Below are 22,982 nucleotides of genomic sequence, written 5' to 3' on the forward strand. Positions count from 1 at the left end.
CCACTTTACCAAGGTAAATGAGTCAGGCACATTTTGAATACACGTTAGCATGCATGAAAATAATTGCATGCATGTCTGAAGACTTCTGGTGATAAATGGATCATTGTCTTGCATGCAGAAACACTAAAATGATCCCAAATGCACCATTAAAATATGGAATGTGTTACACAATCACAACACCATGAAAAACTATGCACATGCAAGCTTTAAGAAACAACAGAAGAAATGCAGCTTGCACTAAAATGATCCCTTCATTTGTCTGTTCCCACTATCTTCTCTTGTTTGGAAAGGAAGTCATCACAGTTGGGTATGGTTTTTCCTCTGAAGAAATATTTCTCAATTATTTCTGACAAGCACTTCATCAGCTCAGGGAAAATGAGAGAGAGAAAGATGAACAGACAGATAGAAACAGACAGATAGAGGGATAGACCATATAAATAAAACTCTCTGACCTATACACCCCTCTCAGTCTGCTCATCACGTCCTCTTCCTGTCTAAATTATTATTCCTCTATCTCAGTTTTCATCCTCCCATCTCCGCAATCTGTCTTACATCACAGGATGTTAATGTGAATCCAGACAAAGGTGTGTTCCCCTCTAAATCTGGCACCTTTCCCTTTATTTCTAAATTGATTGATTGAATTGAAGTTGCTATTTTCTCCAGCTGGCCTCCAATGCTTGCCCAGCTATAAACAGCTCGAGGACGAGGTGAGGCCGGGGCATTATCATCTATATTTAACGTGATAAGGAATTTAATGGGAGTACGTCTTAATCTAGTGTCTGGCAAACTGCCATGGGAAACATTAATGTTGGAGCGCTGGCTGCCTCAAACACACTGCCTATGCAAAAGCACTGTGTGTGGGAGTTAGGGGGGTTTCATCTCACTGAATCCTACTGGCACCTGCACAGACAGAGGAGCAGGTTTGTAAAGGACTTCACGTTTCAAGCACAGAAGCACAGTTTGAGAAGAGGCGACACAGACAGAGTAGAAGGCTGGTTGGTGAATGTATGGTCAGTATCCTACACAAGATTTATTTCTCCCCTATTCTGTAAGTCTTAGACAAATAGAGCACAGACTGAGCTAAAGGTTTTCTTTTTTTTGCTTCATTAGATACCCAGTGATGTGAGACAGAAAGAAGCAGAAAGACATGACTTGCCATGACTCTGAATGGTTCTTTCTGCCTGCCAACAGGAATGTACTACAAAAGCTTAAGAAAGCTATTAAGAGAAAGACATCAGAGAAAATACACAGCCATTAAGACAGCTATGTCTTTCCTGTAACACCTCTTTGGATTGTTTAATGCTAAATGTCCCTGTCAGTGGTGTAGATGTCAGAGGACTTTGCCTGAGATTGCTCTTATGATGTGCAAAAGCAACTGACAATGGCAAAGGACTTCAATATCTGTGGCATTACATTACTGTTGGGATGAGTGTCATGGATTTTTTTCATGGCTTTTTTTCTGGTATTGTGCATGCTGGCTCGATTTATTATGTTGTTATTAGTAACACCTATAGTCCCTCATTCTGGATATTATACTGCTAATAACTAATAACATCCTCAACAGGTTCCATGTAAAACCATCAGCCACCTTTCAGTGATTTGTATCATATAAAATCCAGGGCTCTTACAGGAGCTTATCTATGTTCCCAGAGTCCGAAGTTCAAGAGTCCTAAGTTCCCAAGGTTCTATGTTCCATGGGTCCTATGGTCCCAAAGTCCAATGTTCCCAGAGTCCTAAATTCTCAAGGTCCTATGGTCCCGTGGTCCTAAGTTCCTAGAGTCCTATGTTCTCAAGGAGTTAAAATATTTCATAAATAAACTAGCCTGACCCTCGACCTCTTTCCTAATCCTAACCTCTTTGGAAATGTTTATCGTCAACTGCTATCTATTGCCTAAGCCTGAAATGTTTGATATTATTTTTCTCCTTTTTCATCTTTGTTTTTCTCCCTCTCTTTTGATTGGTTAATTAACTGGCTGACTTGTATTTTTTTTTAAATTTGGGAATTAAATATGTTGGGAGTTCTCCAAACAAAAAGTGACTATTGATGCAACCTGGTATGTATGATATGAGTATGTATTATTGAGGGTGAGTCCAGTGCTATTTCATGACTCTCAGAGTTATGATTATTATAGTCCCCAAACCTAACCCTAGCCCATGTCATATTAAATGAATACAGAACTAGGGGAAAATGTTTTGGTGTTCCTATTAGGTGCTATACAGAGCTGGAGAACATAGGACCCTGGGACGTAGAACCTTTAGTCATGTTCCCAGTATGTGCCATATAAATCTGTGGAACATAGGACCCTGGCAACATAGGATTGACCCTACTCTGACAGATAGCTGGAGCTAGCAGCTAACAGCTAATTCTGCACTCTGAGCTAGCTAAGTAGTATCCTTCTTGAGATGAAGAGCGTTTCTTCCTCATTACTTTTTAAGGCACAAAACCAAATTTCAAGATCTATTTATATACTCTGCATTGCACTAATATGGACCAATTCCTGTGGTAACAGGTTAAAGATTGCATACTTTACGTAACATCTGACAAAAAACCCCAAAAGATCTGGAATAGTAACATCAAAGATTGGGTTGCTTATCTAAAGCTTACATTTTACTCTTCATTGTTGTCATCCAAATTATGTAAGAGGGTTGGCACATTTCCAGAATGTCTGCAGGTATTTTGTGTGATGGAGCAGTTAGCTAAGCACAGTACTTTAAAATAGCAGCATGTGGTTACATCACTATACTCTCTTCCCTGAAAATTGAATGGGTTATCTTTGTGGTCAAACAAATACAACTCCAATTTTCATTCTAAAGGCTCAGTGAAATTTGTGGCAGCCATTACAGCAGCCATCTGTCCTCAATTCATCCCTGGTTTCTAGAAGACGTGTTGAAATTTCCTGTAATAAACTAGGATAGTAACTGTTACATAACAGCCAGTCTGTACCGCTAGTTGGTTTTAAGCTAGCAGGGCTATCTTTAGTACAACAACACAACAGAGGAGGGCAGAGCTAAACCCTGAATAAGAGCTTGCTGAATGTTTTATGAAACTGAGATGCTGAGTCACTTTCAAAGTTCAGTTGAGGGTCCTGCGGTTAAAATCTTTATTTCTGCCCCTTTCTCCCATCAGAAGCTTTTATGCTGGGAGGACTAACGACCTGTCTGAGTGTAAAATTGTGTTCAGATAATGAAATGACTATTTGCAGCACCACATACATGTCTCCATTACAGAATCTGAAAGGTTGCTTTTGAGCACAGTAACACAGGAAGATTTATTAATCCTCCTTTGGGTTTATGTTTTTTGTTGTTCCGCAACAACAAAAGAATTCAGTTAATATTCTGTGGTTAGTCACTCAAGCAGCTATTGATTATTATTAACATTAACAATTCATGATAAGAGGCAACTAAAAATTTTATAAGGAGCACTAAATTGTCTATGGGTTGTTTTTTCTTCTCAGACTGTAGTAACTACAGAAGACATAAAACTACAGATATTGATGTGATTATCATTAAGAAGGGTCCCGTCTGTCTGTTGATCCAGTTTGTCAGTACATAAAGACAATAGCAAAGTGCACAGAGCACAAAGCCATGAGGCAACCAGTGATGTCCGAGCAGAGCTGGAATTGTTCCATCTACAGTGAAAACAATTAGAAAAGGCTGCCCTCTGCTGCTGAAAACATGTGATCAGGCTGTTACTCTTCTGATCCCACCCTCCTGCTGCGCTGCTACAGGAACCCATGCCAGTGTTCTATAATAATTAGCTTAATATTTAGGATTTTATTAAATCAAATTCAAGATATGACCAGGATTTAGATTTTTCTTTTTCAGCCAACCTTTTTTTAAACTGTGCTCAATCCAACCAGCATCCCTAAAAATATACATGAAAACACCTGCTCACTATTTTAGTATTATGAGTTTCAGTATTCAGCTGAGATGTTGCCTAGAAAAGTTTATGAACCCCAAACCAAACATATACAGTGACTCCCTCCTCTTTCCTCATTCTCCTGACTCCACCGTCCCATGCTGCCACCAGCACACAGTAACACATGCAAACACCCCTCTCTGATACCTGCAGGGTGATCCATAGAGTGGATTTCCGGGCCACCAGAAGAAAACACCTCACTGGTTTTAAATGGACTGCTTCCACTGGTGTTGCTGGTGGTTTTGTTTTCCACACCAAACATGCCCAAATTCTTCTGGGTGTCCATAGCTGAACCCATCCCAGTCTGGCCCACAGTGGAGCTCATGCTGGTCTGGAATGGTGGCAGGCTGGACCCAGTAGTTCCTCCCATCCCAGACTGAGAGAAGCCTGATGGAGAGACAGAACACAGAGATACATCACCAACAGACAACTCGCTCTAGAAAGACTGCAACATGGTCTCACTCCCAACTGGTCACGTATTGCTGCTTGGTCAATGGACTACATATGGCACATTAGGTATCCTGGGTGCTTCTGTTGTTAACGTTCTGGGATGCCGTGTCAATTTACGCTTGTTAAATGCATTGTAACTTTTCAAAATACACTTTCCTACTGAAAGGACATGTACTGTTTCTGCTTGTTAAATGCATAGTCTTTTATTTAAAAAAAAGAAAAAAAATCAAAACTTGCAATGTTGGGAAAACCCCTCACATCTTGTATACCATACTAGTTTCAACAATAATAATAACTAATTGTCAGTGACAAATTCAAGCATTACCTATTAATGTTTAAGCTATTACATGTAAAATTTGAAAATGTCTGATTAGTTCCTCCAGTTGTTGTATCAAAAACTGTCAGCCAATTGCACCAGTTTTCACTGTGTGTCAAAATTTTCTACCAACTATAGCAAATGCTATCAGAATAATTTGAAACATAATATAATTACATACAAGCTCTACATTTAGTGGCTTTAGGTATTTGTTGTAACCGGGGTTATACGGTTCCTTACAGTAGAAAACATGCTACCACAATGTCATGATAGCTGAATTATGGACATCTTTAGTATTTCAAAATCAAGGTACATGGGAAACAAGCCATAATACTATAAAAGGTAAATGTGTATGCAGTACTTATACTTGCATTGCCAAAACAAAAGCCTGTTAACTCTGAATAACATCACTCATAGAAATTAAAAAAAAAAAAAAAAAAAAAAGCTGAGCTGTAATATGAGCTAGCTCAGTGGCGCTAGGTAAGGTAGCAGTGGATGCATGCTAGTTCTAACATGATAGTGCTCACAACAAGGTCTGTGGATTGTATTAATACAATTCGTTATCTGGTTTGACTGACCCTAAAATTGGCCATCTGGATAACAGGTACTACAAAGCTGGTTATCAACCAGGGTGTTCATGTGATAGAGGCGGAGGTATAATTAACAAGCGACATCTTCAGAACCATGAATGAAGAAGGCTGCTTCATATCATGTGAGATGAAAGGGCACTGAAAGTGTGTCCGACTGCGAGACAGTAAAATATCAATGGTGAGGGATGTAAACGTTACTCTGTAATCTTGGAAGGAAAAATGCAGAAATACTGAAAATACTATTCAAAAATTCACCATCGGCTGAGACATAAGTTATGTGTAGGTATCACTAGGTTATATGCGCCATTAGTATAGAGTATTTTTTGCTGTTTATCAGACTAGTTCTGCTACCGAAGTAAAGGGTGGAAAAGTAGCCTTGTTGATGACTGATGAGGTCTGTCTGAGCCGTTTAAAAGCGTGTGGATTATTTTTCTAATAAAACATTGTCTTTTTTTTCCATAGTTCTCATCACACAGGTGTCTCATGTTATTTTGAGCTGCAGTGATGGAATCACTGCAGACTATAATAACTTTTGCATAAGTTGAAATATTGCTAAAATCATGTGTTTAGTGTGTCAACAATCTTTCCGTTTGTTATAAGCTGTGTTTTAAAACCAGTGGAAATAGAGCCCTGAAACAATGACATGATTCTACTGACCTATAACTAACTATAAACTACTCTTTTTTACCTGTCACTCCAGAGTTTTGTTTAAGTTGGGATGCTTATTTCTTCAGTGATCTGATTGGTCAGAGGTCGGGGTGTTGACAGGCTGTGATCTGATACTCTGAACTTAACCTGCTCCGGAGCAGGTTAGCTGCTCAGCATAAGTAACCACAGTGATTTATCCTGGGAAAAAGAGAACCAGCTTCCTAGTGCTGAAAACCCAGAGCGAACCCTTATGTTACCTTGCTAACAAAAAATCCTGCTTCGTAGTACAGGCCTTGGATCATGACTTCAGGAGAGAAACATTGCTGTTAAGCTTTTCAAATGTATTGTTATGGCACTTTGAGCACCCCAACTGAGTGCCAGCTACTCTTGTTCCATTATTTTGAAAAGAAGGCAGACATCTCTAACTCACACCAAAAGTATCGAGATTGATAAATAGCACTATAGGTAAGATGTAAAATAATTTGGGGTGAACTGTCTCTTTGAGGCACGCACACAACTTTTCATGTCGATCACTTCATAAACTCAGATCTGACTGATGACGTCGCTAAAAACTAAAAATTGTCTTAGAAATGTGGTGCATAGGTTAAAACTGAAATACAGAATAATAAATAAAATAAGTTATTTGTGTGTGTGGAAAGTTTAAAACATGGCTAAAGCTGCGTGAGGGAGTGAAAGTAACAGAGAGGACTGAGTAATAGTTTAATATTATCATATATCACTTTGTATTGCCATTTTGTTGTCCATGATTCATAGAAAATTGTAATAAAAAAATTAGATGTTATATGTGTAAAACATTTTGATTTATCAACATGTGTCATATTGTGATATATATTGTGAGAAAACAGTTTTTGTTCAGGCCCTACAAGCAGACAACAAAAACAAAAAGCTGAGCATGTGTGGTATGAACAGGAGTTTTGGAATAACTGAAAGACAAATAAAGGACTGGCAAAACTAGTGGAGCGTAAACATCCAACAGCAGTGCCGATTAACTACATAGTAGTAGCTTGCAAAATATTCCATAAAGCCAGAGCCAAATTGAAACCATCACCACACCATATATAACCTCTTTTTTTTAAAATTATTCACAGACTTTAACCACTAATTTCAACCAAATGAGTTTCTAATTTTGCTCTTTCAGAATGGTCAGATACATGCAGAGAGGAGAGAGAATATGATATCCTATCCTCTGTAGTCAGAGGTCAAAATGGCACAGGAGGTGAAAAAGTAAAGTGGACCTAGAAATGAGTCAGGCATGCTGTTGTCCTTTGTCTTGTTCAGGCTCCATTGATCTGTCTTCCCACCCATCATAGGACCTGAAAAAGGGGAGAGAGAGAGAGAGAGAGAGAGAGAGAGAGAGAGAGATGGAAGAGTGACCAGAGGAGGAAAAAGAGGAGAGTGACAGTGGACAGTGGAGGCAGACAGCCAGATACAGAGTCAAAATGTGTGGGAGGAGTGACAAAAAAAGAGGTGCATAATCAGGAGAGATGAGCAGAATGAAATGAGCCAGTGGGACAGAACATAAAAATAAATGCTTAATGTTTGACTTTGGACATTTTGACATGGCACACAGTAGGAAAACCAAAGGTGTTAATAATGAAATGAACAATGGCTGAATTCCATTTGGCTGCTTTAGTTTCAGGGTCCTGGTATACTGCCATAGCTTACTGGACACTTGAATGGAACACAGCCACATTTAAAGTCCGGGAACAGCAAAATCAGTGATTTCTTTCTTAACGCATTATACATGTTAAAAAAAAATACATGTTGAATACATGACAAAATGGGAACTGTGTTATACTGTATTGTGGAGTAAAAATTTTCAACATTTCTGTGTCCAGGAGTTTTGGGGCGGGCCTGAAATCATGGCTCGATGACGCATTGGAACCATCCTGAACATAATTCCTCCCCTACTGTATAAAAACTATGTTACTACTAGCATTAGAGCGATAAGCATCAGTGTTGCTGCTGTGGGTCTGTGCTCTGTGCTAACATTAGTTGTTGTTAGCTGCTGAATGAGCAGCTGCTGCCAAGCTCTCTCATTCTTCTGTACAGACCGTGTGTGTTGTGCTACCATAGACTGTGTGTACTACTGCTCCTGCTTTAGCTGCTAAAGAGTCTGTTGCTGCGCAGCACCTCATACCTCGGCTCAGGGGGTGTGCGTGCTTTGTGCTATTGAGTTAGCTGCTAGCAAGAGTCTATCCCTTTGTGGTGGCTTGTTCCTAATCTCAGCTCCCTTAGCAAACAAATCCCTAGTGTCTGAGAGCAGAGAATACTGCTCATTTTTTGACAATTTTGAAAGCTTATGTTTTATGCTTGGCAATTGTTTAAATCATTCAAATGTGGCTAGGTGGTTATTATCACATTTTTCTGTGATGTGATGAAATCATTACACATGTTTATTTTTGTTTTACCCGGACTTAAATGTTATTTGTAACATTTCTGATTTTCCTACTATGACGAGCATGAAAAACAAGACGTATGAGCAAATTTTGGCATGACAACAAAAAGAAAAGAAGAATCTTTGAATAAATGTTGATGGTGACATGCATCCTTCCCCTTCTTTAACGTCTAACACTAAAGACACAGCCTCCACACACTACTACCACTTAACAGGTTTACTCTTTTGTTTGTCATTTTGTTGTGTATATATTGATGTAACAATAGTAGATGGAAACAATAACTGATTCTTTTCAATAATTCTATAAAAATGGCACGACATTTAATGTTTAATATGTTTGTGTTGAGGATTATGTAAGAAAACATTGCTCATTTTGGTATTCACATAAAGAATGTTGTGGGCACTACAGTTTTCAGTAAACAAATCTAAAAGGTGACCGCTTTTCTGGCCTCACAGGGGTGTGATTACAGTGTTATCTTTGGAGTGACCTACAGGGGGGACTACAGCTCCCATGGGCCCCTGCAACAACAAAACTATACTCAAACTAATATGTAAACTTCTTTTATACTTAAGTGGGAAAACTGTGTGATAAATGACCAGCACGTCCTCCACCCTCACCAGACAGGTAGTCAGAGCTGAAGGCAGGTTGTCCTGGTGGGTCTTGGCGTCCCCCTGATGACATCATTGATGACATCATTCCTGGACCTAAAGGAGATAAAAAACATTATCAGCCTCACTGCCAATCAGCAAACAGAAACATCAGGTTAGTTATTCTGTCAAGATTATCATAGCTCGAATTACATACGACACATATTTCCAGCTATGAAAAAACAAAAGACTGAAACCCAGACTTCGGATGAGTGACCTACATATTTATGAACACAGACTGTGTCCTGGAGCCTTTCTTTTAAAATTCTCCACATAGTCAAACTGAAAACTGCACCTGAATCTGTCACTCTGCTCTGTCAGCTGTTTAACTATCAAACAGGTGCCATGTCCAAAAAACCAGCCTCTGCAGCCTGTTAGTGTGTGTGTTGTGTACATCTTTTGACGGTGAGACGAGCAGACACAACACGTCGCTGAAGGGACTATCACCATGGTTACGCAAGGAGAGGATGACAGCATCTGTGGCTCCCTGGGCAACGCTTGCTGTCTGTGGATGTGTCTTAAAGGATCGATGCATATGTGCCAACCGCTGAGGCACACATACCAAGACACACATAACATACTCACACAGCTCACACATTATTGATAAATACATTTACAAAGTACATGTTTGATATTCCTGTTAAAAGTAGGGGAGGAAGGAGGAGGAGGGGAATTTCTAAAGTGCTGCTGTATAATAAAAGAAATCAAAAGGATGATATCACCCATTGACTAAAGTAAAGATTTGCACTGCTGGCTCCATTGAATCCCATTAAGCTGCACAGATATAAAACGTACTATGATCAATAAAACGTACTATGATCATAAACTATTATCATACCAATAAAATATATTACCAGCTAAATAATACAAATATTTACTACATCAGGGGCCATTACTCGATCAAATTGTGCTAAGCCCTACTTACACTGCTTTACTGGTATCCACTCAATATCCATATCTATGTAAACTAAAACAAGGCCTCAGAATTCAATGAACACCTGTCACGAGAAACTAAACAGCAGGAGCTTCACAAATAAGCTTTCGATGAAAAAAAAAAAAGCTTTTGTTATGGATTTCATGAGATTACTCTAGTGGCAGTTTAATTGTGTGAGGTGCACTACCATATATTTCATTCTGTTTAATTCATTTTTTTATTAAGCCTTAAACTCCCCTCTCATCCTCTCTCTGAAATGACAGACAGAGGGTACTTGCTGTAGCTCTGAGAGGCTGTCAGTAAATAGTTTGTTGGGCACAGTGAAATTTAGATCTGTGTGGGCACCTGAGGCCCTAAAAAAGAGGGTGGATCATGGGGAGTACCACCAGTTGGTCCAGGAGCTCCACCATGATGATGGCCATTTCAAGCACTGCACTTAAATGCTTCAATGCCTGCTGTGAGATCATGGTAACTGCTGTTTGTTAAGTCATATAGCTCTGTGACCGCTACCACTAGTTTCTCATCCACTGTTTACCAACTACAAACTTGTTGTCGTGACCACCACCAGACCACCAGTTAGCAGTTTCAATACAAAAGAATCCATATCAGACTTCTATCTTAAATCAATAGTGCTGGAAACCTATTGCTAAGACACTGAGATTTGTAAATGGTCTGTGAGGCAGGGGATAACTTAAACTGCTTCCTCAACAGCTTCCATTTTAGTTTGATGTGGTGATGACAGCATTAATACACAGGGGTGGACATGCTTTGAAAAATGCACATGTAATGATGTTGAGCAGTGGACTGACTGAAAAAAACTGAAACATATTGTTGAAATTACACTTATTTTTCTCAAGACATCTCAGTCTGTTCATCATCTGTTTTGTAAATGGATTAATGTTTGCAGAATGGGCTTGAGCATCTCAAAACTAAAAGCGAGGAAACGTTTGAAGGTGTTGTTATGTATAGCTTATTATGCAATGGTTTTTCTGGTCTAGCCCACTTGCTATCAAATTGGGCTATATGTGGCTCATGAACTAAAACACCCCTGCTGTAAAACATTTATTGGCTCTTTACAGAGCCGCGGTGTGTAAGGCAGCACTGGTGTGTCAGGTTCACTGCAGAGCAGCACTTTCTTAGATCTTAGGGAGTTCTGACGAAAGCAACTCTGAAAATGAAGACGTGCCTGAGACAGCTGATGATGAGAATGTTTTTGTGCTACAGTAGCGTGCTGAGCACAGAGCACACAGCCATGTTGCTCTGACCACAGTACAGTGGTCTGTAATTACTATGCTTATGTTTGGTAAGTGCCATTACAAGCATTTGATGTTTGAGCATTTTACTGTTGAATTTGAGGGAAATCATACTGCATTATAAACAATTTAGAGATGTAGTCTGTAACAGTGCTTCATATTTTACAGCCCCATTTCATGCTTTGTATGTAAATATTGATAATAATATTCACCATCTTGGAACCCACCAGCTATCGGTCTGATGAAGAAGCCTCTAGGGACAAGGACCGACATTTCGGGCTGATCCAGTGTAGTCAGCAGATATCTGCACATGATGCAGATAAATTCAAAGAAAAGCTTAAGCTACTTTATCATCAGACATCACCTCTCCACACAGACTGTTAACATGCCACTCGAACGTGATTGGTCAATACTGCTCAGGCTACAAACAGAAACCAGAACTCTTCCGATCCCAAATTCTCATCAAGTCACCTCGAGCTCTGTATACATGTGAAGTTATCTGTTCGTACAGACTATAATTATCATAGCTGCCAGATAAATGTAATAGAGTGAATACATATGTCCCTCTGAGGCGTAGTGGAACAGAAGTATAAATTAACATTAAATGGAAATAATGAAAGTATAACCTCCCCTTTACGCCAGTTCCAACTTCCTGTTGGAATACTTACAAATGAATATCTTTATCTATACAATTTGTTCTAATGAAGGACACTCGGCTCAAGTACACTGTGATCATAGTTTCCCATGCATTAGCCTGTTGCTGCTACATAGCTGATATTATAAGGTATGTATCTGTCCATGGTCCTGAAATACCAGGGGGGGAAGATAGGCAGTGAAGCCTACAAAACTCTGAGTGAATTATAATATTACTTCCTCCTTCTGAGACACGTCTGAGACCTGTTTTCTACCAATGTATTTAAGGGGAATAAGGACACATATTTCTGGCACTGGACCAGTATCAGTGAAATGGTGGATATTATGAATAATTAACAAGTCTGCTTTAACTGTGAGTTTACGCACACTGCATCCAGTGTGTAAGTATGTTTGTGAGAGGAGGTGTTTCTTTATAGCTCCATCTGTTTTTGGCTTCATAAAGGTAAGGCATCCATGAACTGCTGAATTTACATCCAGCTGAAACAAAACACACACACACACACACACACACACACACACACACACACACACACACACACAATAACTGCAGAGTCATTCTAGACAGAGCGTCACAGGAGTCTTTTCTTCCTCTGTCTAGTTTTCCTCCTTGCTGATCACTCTTCAGCTGCCAGTCGATCTTTCTGAGTCACGTCTGTTTTCCTGTTTTCTCTCATCACTGTCACACTTTCACTCAACAGCTCTTTGTGTTCCTCGTTTTGCTTTCTTTACTTTTTGCATGCAAGATGTAACAATATCTAAAAAATCTTAAAATTGCATTTCAATGCCAGTCCTTGTTTGTTTAAAGGTGCCCCAATCAGTTTTAACATCATTACCACATTAAGTTTAATTTATTGGCATTGCAATACAGACATTAATGTTTATTGGAAGCATTGTATTTCACACACACCACCCAGTTATTTCATGAAATTTCACATTTTCAGTAAAGACAAGGAAACAAATGATGCCACATAGGGTGAAGCACAACTCATAGTACCATCACCTTTGTGACAGAGCATAGCTGTGACTGTGACAGTCAAATGCCAAGAGCCGAGATTTTATTTAGAATTATTTACACTATTAATGTATTTATAAATCTATGAAAGTCAAGTTTTTTTGTTTAGTTTGAACAGATGACTTTGCTTACTATGAAGACAACTGTATCACATTACTAAGGTATAGCTAATTGAAGTGACACCTGGGACTCTATTTGAATGATTTATAGCACATGGTTTAAAGTTCTTGGCTCAAGTGCATTAATGTTTGTTGCACTCCACTTTGCTTGAAAAACAGTGCACAACTGGATGCAAAGTAAGGCACAAGGGGCAAAAGGGTTGTACTTAGTCTCTTAATTAATCATAGGATATGTTTAGGTGTAACATGAATTTAACCAATCAGAACATCAACTCCTGCTCCCTTTAAAAGCACCCGATGCACTACTATTTACATAGCGGAGCTGGCAAATTAGAGCAGCATGGGGGTTTCGGCTAAGAGGAACACAGTAAGAGCAGTGATGTGAATGCAGCACATATCATTGGACATTTAAGCAGCAAAACTAAGAACTGCAGTTATCAACTTACAGAGGAAACAGAACTAAAATTTTAGCTTCTGAAATAATGAAGTTATGCTGCTCCTTGGGCATAAATTTGCGGAGTGTCTCTCATGATGTGGAGTCATACAGCAGCTCTGCAGCATTGCAGCTCTGCTTTGCTCTCTGCTATGTTCACTTTTTGGAAAATGTAATTAATATTTTTTCTCATTAATGATGTATTATTACATCCCCTGCAACCCATTCCTGTGTGAGTAACAAGCAGGGTCTATGCACTTTGTGAACCCATCTATGTAGGCGCATCTTACTATCTCAGCAATGCATCCTTTAATGGTCCCAAGTACATTTGCTACTTACATAACATGGGCACTGTCCAGGAAAAATGACAACTGCATCAGTCTGAAACTAGCAATGACAGTGCACTGTGCTGGATGTAAGACAGCGGTCACTGTGGCCACAAGAAGAAAATAAGTTTAACAGAGTTTAACAGTAACACAGGTAGAGAGGAGTCATAAAGTAAGCAAACTGACACATTAATGTCAATCACACAGCAATGTCTACCTAAAGTTTGCCAACATTAGCTGACATTAGCCACCATAAGCAGCTGGTCATACCAGACCACATAAAGCTGTAACAGTAAAGCCACTGAGTGTTTTCATTTGTAAGAGTTTGTAAGAATTTGCTATTTCTTCTTTCAAGAGTTACGTGACCTGGATTTAACACTTGTTCAGTGAGTTGGCCAGACTACAAAATTAAACCCCCGGCTGAAATGTGGTTAAAATGCCCTCTGCATGATTTTGTCTGTATCAGTACTCAGTCAAAAGGTTTTCTTAAGTAAGAAACAAACCTCTGTATGTTTTTGAAGTCTGGTGTGATGCAGCAGAGAGTGGGTTGTCTTTTTACCATTTACAGGGCTTAGCAGTTAATTGTCATGATAAATGAATGTCAGACAGCTGGTAGATAGAAAACACTTTTAGAAACCTGCCAGTTATATTTCTAAACACATCTAACAGAGTTGTGAAGTGACTTGTTCCGTCCTTCTGAGTAAATAACGTTAGCTAAAGCAGCTTGAGTGTATAGCTGCTAGGGCTGGGCGATATGGAGAATATTAAATATGGTATTTTTGACGAATACCTCAATGTTGATATTGTGTCAATACTGTAGGGTTGACTATTGGTGCTTTCGCGAAAATATTTACACAAAGATTTTTTTACATCAGTTTATTGTAATGTAGCCTTTAAAACCAGGTAGAGACAACACTTATAATACAGCTCAACCCCAGGAGCTGCTAACTGTTGTTTTTTTTTTTTTTTTTTTTTAAACTACTGTTTAGCAACACTAATGTTTATCACAACCTAATGTAATATCTCATGTATGAGCAAAACTTGTCATTTCAAATAAGCTTATACTAGCTGAGTTTAGTTGTTTTTTCCCTATAATGACTGACTTACTTGTTGTTGTTAATTATAATCTTAATGTCTTTGTTTTTTAAATGTATATATAAATTTGATTATGTTTGACCCAATCTTCTCTTGTTCACAGTTTAAGTAACGATCATAATGTCGGTCCAAAACTTGCAGTACATATTTTACTCAAATCATTAGCCCTAGTTTGTGGGAAATGTAGTCTTACATTTCAGAGACACTAACACAAAAAATTACAGTACAAAATACTAGTAATGATGTTTTATTGAAGCTACACATACATACTGTATATACGGGCAATAGAGGCACAGTCTCAAAGTAAATAAAGAGATGTACAATATAGGCCAGTATCCAGCTGCTTTACTAGTAAAAAGTTTGCTCTTTTAGCGTCCCTTTACTTTTTGCTTTTGTTCTCTACCACTCTCTCAGACATCCCCATAACACACACACACACACACACACACACACACACACACACACACACACACACACACACACACGGACATGTGCGTGCAGGCACAGTCAGAACCCAGACAGTCCTCTGAGGACAGGAGCCAGTATCGAGCCTCAAGGTCAAACACCTTCTTTTTTTCAGACATTATTTTTATGGCATTTCTGCATCACTGGACTAGAAGCTCTCTGAAACCCACTGCCAGGAGAAACAAGTCAAAATATACATGTGGGGAACCACCACAAAAATAGCTTTTATTGCGTTGTTTGAAGAAATACAGTTTGATGGGCTTGGAGTCGCCACTGCGCCTGACACGGACTGGTTGTATGTTCACGTCATTGCTCACTAACATATTACACTGCAGTGTTTCGTAAGATGCAAAGTTGACCTTCTGTTTTAGTTCACCATGTCAAGTCATCTTCAGTTAAAATAGAAAGATAGGAAAATGGCTAAAAAAAAAAGAAGTTTGGGCCTTGAGACGTGTGGTTTGTGTGCTTTACAAAGAGTGAGGATAGAAAACACAAGTACATCTGAAAAGGTTGTTTTCACAGGTACAAGGCATGTAAGTCAATGTGCCAAGGCCTGTACTCTAAGGCTGTATCCCATTTTTGATTTTTTATTCCTAACTCTCATTTTCAAGTGCCCCTTTGCCCCTTACAACAGCGTTACAGGGGCCAGTGATTAAAATCTTCCCCTATAACGGGACGACCCTTCAAACAATGATACGCCAACGGTAGTCACTAATGACTTTTACATATGGCAAAATGGTATTATCATGATGCTGACATTTGCCGTTTAACTGATGGAGATAGAAGAGTACGGATGCTCGGGATTCATTCACAACTTAAGTTTCATGCCATCAATCGATCAAACAAGCCAACAAACACTGCTTCGTTGCCTGGCACTAGCAGTGCATGGGTTGGAAGTCCGTGTGGTCCTAACACTTTGCTCAACCACTCTATCCCAACAACATTTGGGACATGCTACCTCTATACGTGCAGGGTTGCCAACTTGGGTCAGAGGGCCGGAGTGAGATTTTACCTTGTGACGTAATATCTGCTTGTGTGTGCGTGGTCATTACGTGGACACAGTGGCGCGTGTTTTTTTTTTGTTTTTTTTTTTACCTTAAAGGAGTTAATATGCACATGTGGCAAACACAAGAAATGAGTGTACGTTTACATATTCATATCTATAGGCCTAAGCCCCACATATGTCCATAGATGCTCAATATTTGTTTTACCGCGCAGATCAAGGTCAATTTTTTCAATCTGATGGTAGTATTGATCATCTGCTTACGAAATCCAGTTATACGTCCTGCTGTGACAAAAAGAATGATTTCAAGGGGGGTTCCGGGGGTCCTCCCCCGAGAAAATTTTGAAAATTCACGTGGCGAAATCCTATTTTCATGCAATTTCATACAGAAATAGATAGATTCAAGGACTTTCAATGACCTGTGTACATTTATGCATATTTTCAAAAAAGGGCCTTGAAATGATGACTTTTGAGACTCTGTCATAAAACATGGTAAATGTTTAGCATCTGTGAGCCCCAGGAGAAAAATGTAGGCCTTAGGCCTACAGATAAGTTTAAGTAAGAAAACCCAATGTAAACTGCCATTTATTTCTTCTGCTAAAGAATGGAATTTAAGGCCATGAATGATTATGGCATGTAACTATACATGAGCAGTTTATCATCTGGAGTTTTCATTTGAAACAACCAAGTGTATGCATTGTATGCAATTCTATATAATAAGGTCATGCCCAATTAATGTAAAATTATATGCTGTTCCCATGTTTGTCCACTAGATGGCTATAGAAGGCAAAATCGCTTAAAGTGATACTCCAGCGTTATTCAATCCATAGCTCTAATGTCACAGAAAGCTGTCTATAGAAAAAAATAATGAGAAAATTTGGTACAACATAAGCCAAATACCAGCGCAGCAGCAAAGGCTAACCCAATCGGGCAACTTTGCTGAAACCGAAACTATGCAAAGCCCCATGAAACCTAAACTTGCTTTCTGAGAATAGTATGCGGTCCAGTCAAGCCACACAATGGACTGGACGTAACAAAAAAAAAGAAGCAAAAAAAAAAGGACTCAGCAATGGTGGAGAGAGAGAGTGACATTGACGATGAAAGAGTGACAGTCACGCCAGATGCGTGAGAGTTGGCAACCCTGTACGTAAATGCACAAAATGGAGGGGTAAGGGCTAAGTGGTGGGAACACGAAGTGAATTGGAATTGAGCCTTGAAGTGCACATGCAAAATATTTTACAATGGATGTTTTTTTCTACCTAACTCATATTACCATATTTGACAATAAAGCCTGTAGTTGAGAGAAATGTGTCTTCCCTGAAAGCTCACAGGTCAGTGTTAATGTCTTTTCTATGACAATGTCTGTTGTAACGCATTTTCCTATCTTTAAAAGTGGCCCTCTGAGTCATTAACCACTAGTTTAAGGTGATGATTCATTTTAGCTTCACTCCACTTTAATTTCTGTGGTCATTCGGGTTCATTCATTTACCAGAACATTGTCCTAGTTGTGAGCTGCTTGTGGGACCATTCTCTAACACGCTCAGCAGGAGAGAAAATCTGACAAGACTGCACACTGAACATCCATACTGTTGAGGATGATAATGAGACATTGAAGTGCCTAGTCACTTTGACTGAGGAATATATCAATGATCGCAAAGCAAATTAAAGGGCCAGTTCACCTAAAATCAAAAAGACATATTTTCCCTCTTACCCATAGTGCTATTTATTAGTCTAGATTGTTTTGGTGTGAGTTGCAGAGTATTGGAGTTATCGGCCGTAGAGATGTCTGCCTTTTCTCCAATTTAATGAAACTAGATGGGACTCGGCTTGTGGTGCTCAAAACATAAAAAAAAAATACATTTGAAAAACTCAACAGCAATGTATCTTTCCAGAAATCATGGCCTGATTACTCCAGATAATCCACAGACCTTGCTGTGAACAGTTTCATGAAGGAACTATTTTCTTTGTACTGAACCACAACCACCAACCATATCACTGCGCAGAGGAAAGCGTGCATCTGTTCATTGACGAGAGGCTCATGCTTGTGACAGCATGAAAACAATAGCGTCCTCCTTGGCTGAGAGTAATGTTTACTTAGCTTGGTAGTACTATGTAAGCTAGCAGTATATGTACATTTCCCTCTGCACAACAATATGGCTGGCGGGTGTAGTTCGGTAGAAAGAAAATAGTGTCTACATAAAGCTTCTCACAATAAGCTCTGTGGATTATCTTGAGTAACTGGGTCATGATTTCTGGAAAGACACATTGCTGTTGAGTTTTTCAAATGTGTTTTTGTGCTTTGAGCACCACAAGCTGAGTGCCATCTAGTTCCATCATACTGAAGGGAAGGCAGACATTTCTATGGCAGATATCTCCAACACTCAGCAACTCACACCAAAATAATCTAGATTGATAACTAGCACTACAGGTAAGAGAAAAATAAGAATTTTTGATTTGTGGGTGAACTGACCCCATAAAACCACATCAATGGGCCACACTATTGCACTGGCTGACATTTACGAAAATGCAATACCACATTGTTGGACTATCCCTTTAAGGGTCCTAACATACTGTAGCCCCAAATTCATACGTTTCCTCTCAGAGGTCAGAGTGCAGGGCTGTCTGCTGTGCAGTACCTTTAAAGTGGTTCCGGCCTTGCTGAAGTGCACTTTGCATTGATGGACCATAAACTGTGGAGGTACCAAGGCCGAAGCCACTTGCAGGTCACCTCACAGCAAGAGAGCAGCTCTCTAGATGATGGTAGTCAGCCTGTGGGCAAACCTTCTGCCTCTATATTTAGATACACATCTTATGGGTCAGTAACAGTTGGGCAACAAGGTCAGTATCAAATGGTTGCATTTAGTGTAAATGTTGTGCTCTTAGCAGTATTCTAAGTGCATGTTTTATATCTTGTAATAATTTCTATTTTGGTCCTCACCTATATCATTCCTCTTGCTTTTCTGTCTGTTACTGCCATTTTTCACCAGGCAACAGCAAACTCATTACCATTAATGAATGATGTAGATATTTTGACCTTTACATGTAAATTCACAGCAACCATTTGGCTAATTAGTGTAAAAGGCCTGCTGAAAATGCAACGCTGGGTACAGTTTTCCTGTAATCTGAAAAGTGACATTTAGTATCAATACTCAAAGGAGCTGTGACAGATTTGAGGAAGCCAATCCATAGTCATAGATTTTGATGCAAAGTTAAAGGTATACTATGCAGGATTTTCCTAAAACACAATGTACAGACTCACATATAATCCCTTTCAGTCATTACTTATGATCCACTTTCAGTGTGTGGTAGCGTATCTTTCTGTGGAGACTCTGCTCTTTGCATGTATTTTCTTATTTTCTGAGTTCAGGTTCTTTATGGGCATGGGCCCCCACAGTGCTCAGGTGAGGTCAGGGCTTTATATAAAGGTAGCAAGTGACCAGGTGCAAGAATGTAAGCAGCAAGCATCCACACAGCACCAAAAAAAATGTAAATATAGTGAGTCGAATCACCAAACGTGAGTAAATCTGGCGTAGACTTTTACTATCCCTTTCAATGGTGAGAGTGTTTACAAACAGTAATTGACAATCCTGCAACATATACCTTTAAGAAAGCAGCTTCAGAGAATGATTCTTAATATTCTTTCAGTATCTAACCACACTAAATAACCATTCACTAACTAGTCCAGGGATGCTGCTCATCTTCCAATAAGAGGAGATTGTGGTTACAGGTAATTTTTAGTGAACACTTGACTTTTTTTAACCATTTCTCCCATTATTTTCCTTTTGTTTAGACATTTTTCCCCACAATATGTAAAAAAAAGTATACGAAAAAAAAAAACAAGTTCTCATTCTCCATGATAATCTCCTGATGTTATCACGTCATTCCAGGCCCGTCCCTGTCCCCAGTGTCACGCAGCTGATATTGCCGTGTATGCGTTTGCTAATGCTAAAGTCTCTCTCTTCAAGCCAAGGACAGAGAAGGTGAATGTCAAACTACAGCATCCCATCCTTACTCACAGCTGTCACTGACTCTGGAGAGAGACAAGCAGTTAGAGTGAGGGACCGAGGGGAGGAGTGGAAAGTAAGGGAGGGATGATGAAGGCAGTGGGTAGCAAAGGGAGGGAACATGGTTTTCCATTGACCAGTCCAAAGTAACTATCAATGTGTTAGTCTGTCTCTTTGTTAATTTCCTACCCTGCCTGTGGCACTTGTGCCCACTGGTTCAAACAGTAGGGCACTGTAGTTTTTTGCATTAGTTTACACAAACAGCAGGAAATAGGGCATTTGTTGGGGACTATTTTCAGCAGTGGATTAACACAGATTTGGTGCCCTAGTGAGTATTTGGAGCAGCAGGACGGTATATGCGGGATTAAGTCACATAAACTACAATGCTTTCATGGTAATGACAGAACATGTCACCTGGTGCAACAGTGTGGCCCAGTGATGTATTTTTCATAGTTACTGGACAACAAGGGAGAAATAACATCAGGATGTCGATACTCAGAGAGTGCTTGTTGAAATCACTTCAGTGGGATTTGTTGACAATTAGATACATTTTTTACATTGCCTGCCTAACCCTTTTAACTGCAGGCCATGTGACCAGAATGCTTTCAAGCAGAACTGAAATATAAAACTGTTTAAAGAAAGTACCTAATGTATATATTGTTTTTTGACTTTTTCTTTGTTTCTCCATGGTTTTGGCCTGAAATGGCCACATTTCACCGCAAATCAACTGTTGGCAAGCTAGTTTGAAAAGGTCACAATAGCCTGAAGAGCTATTGTGACTTTGTTGACTGACTAGCACTAGCATTCCCATCTAGCTAGTGTGCTATCTGTTAGCTCGCCCACTACACTAGTTGCTATCCAACCCTCTGAGTCATCCCTGCGCCACCAAACTTTGACCATTGCTTATTTTCAGAGACAAATTTAGTGATGTAACTGCAAGCAGACCTTTATCCTTTAATTATCTAACAGAGTTTTAGGAGCAGGACCATACCTCAACTCCGCCACCTCCAGCATTCCTACACCCACCTAACCCCTTCTCCTCGTTCACTCTCACATTCTGCACCTCTCCCTCCAACCACCCTGTTTCTTCCTCTTTTTCCTTCTCTCCATTGGGTCCTGAGGGGTGGGGGGTCCACCATGACCAGGCGCTACAGCAGATTCCCCACCAAAGCTTACCCTCAATACAGACAGCAACTGGAAAAGCAAATAGCAAGTTTCAAGCCTCACATACCCCAATCGTTTTTCATAAAACATCTTGCTGGATGGGGTAGTCCTTGCTTGTAAAAGTGCGAATCAAAGCCAAACCCACATACAGTACATATATTAACATAACTAGCAGCAATCCTGGTTACAAGAGGTGATGTGAGATAAGACGCTTTTAAAAAGACACTGATAAGTTCTAATGTTTCCTTCTCCAGTGTTATCATGCAATGTTTAACCACCTATATCATGCTAATACTGGTTTGATAGGGGGAGGTGAGGGGAGGTGGGAAGAGACAAAGCAGGGGGTTCAGCGAAGGATGGATGATAAGTTAATTCATTATTATTCAGATGACTGATGATGGGATGCATGGAAAGTGAGCACCCTTTACTAGATATAAAATGAATGATGGAGAACAACATAATGATCTAATGTAGCAGGAGAAAGTGAAAGAGAAATAGAGCTGTATGTAATCAGGCCATGAGTAAATGAAGGGGAAATAAACACATGGAAACAGAAGCAGAGGGAAGCAGAGGAAAAGGTAAATGATTCTTCCCTCTGGGTGCAGACTTTGCTCTGGTCCTGACAACCATTAACAGCATAACAACACACTCCAGATGCTCCGTAATAATGGTGCAATCCCATGGCCATTGAATACATGATGCAAATCCAGTTACTGTGACTAGCAGACTGGAACTGGTGGTACCTCGGGGGGTACTGCTTCTCCTTTAAGCTAACCAATGCAAGCCAGGTTTCCATCCAAATGTAGAGCAAATTTGAACCACTTTCTCAGAAAATCTGTAAAAGAAAGTGTGAATTATGTGTGTTTCCTGGATCTTACTTTCCAGAAGGTTTTGCCTATTTGTGTCTAACTTGAGCCAAACATTGTGCTGTTCATAGACATTAAAGCATAACTACACCCTCGGATCCTCCTGAAACCCTCTCTACCAGCAAATTTTAAAAATGCAACAAGGGGAAACGCATTTTATAACTTGGGTCTTATTTTGGTAGTTTTTGCTACCAGAAATATTGACATTGCACTCACTGAGTTATTTGCTGAGATTTGAGAATTTGAGTCACGTTTTTACAAAGATGCAACTTTCAACTTTGTTCGACATTCGAAGTAGCACAAACAACAGTAACTCAAGGCTAATATTAACACAGTTAGTGAGTTAATATTAGCTAAAGTTAGCTAAACACTTAAACGTTTTAACAAACTTGTTTTAACTAATAAATACAACTACTAAAAAGCATTCATGATTTTTGTAAAATTAATGATGGCATTACATTTTGTGAAGAGCAGACTACGACTCGTTTAGGACTCAAAACTCAAAGTTCAGGACTTGAGACTTCACTTGGGATTTGTCAGTCTTTTTTTTTAAGATATTTTGGGGCATTTTTGCCTTTAATCGATAGGAAAGCTGAGTGTGAAAGGGGGAGAGAGAGAGGGTATGACATGCAGCAAAGGGCCACAGCTGGAGCTCTATCTTGAG

At 39.5% G+C, this 22,982-nt stretch overlaps 1 protein-coding gene across 3 annotated transcripts in view; it reads right to left on the minus strand.

Annotated features, from left to right (window-relative positions):
- The window catches only part of map4l (microtubule associated protein 4 like), a 146,966-nt gene that overhangs the window by 76,539 nt on the left and 47,445 nt on the right, over positions 1 to 22,982 (minus strand). For all 3 annotated transcript variants that reach the window (XM_049597693.1, XM_049597691.1, XM_049597690.1), the window contains exons 3-5: positions 8,961 to 9,047; positions 7,180 to 7,257; positions 4,067 to 4,306 (exon numbers count right to left, since the gene is read on the minus strand). In XM_049597693.1, the coding sequence (XP_049453650.1) occupies positions 4,067 to 4,306; positions 7,180 to 7,257; positions 8,961 to 9,047 (405 nt within the window). The remainder of the gene's footprint in view (positions 1 to 4,066; positions 4,307 to 7,179; positions 7,258 to 8,960; positions 9,048 to 22,982) is intronic.

The sequence above is a fragment of the Epinephelus fuscoguttatus genome, linkage group LG15, assembly GCF_011397635.1.
Source record: "Epinephelus fuscoguttatus linkage group LG15, E.fuscoguttatus.final_Chr_v1".
Lineage (NCBI taxonomy): Eukaryota > Metazoa > Chordata > Actinopteri > Perciformes > Serranidae > Epinephelus > Epinephelus fuscoguttatus.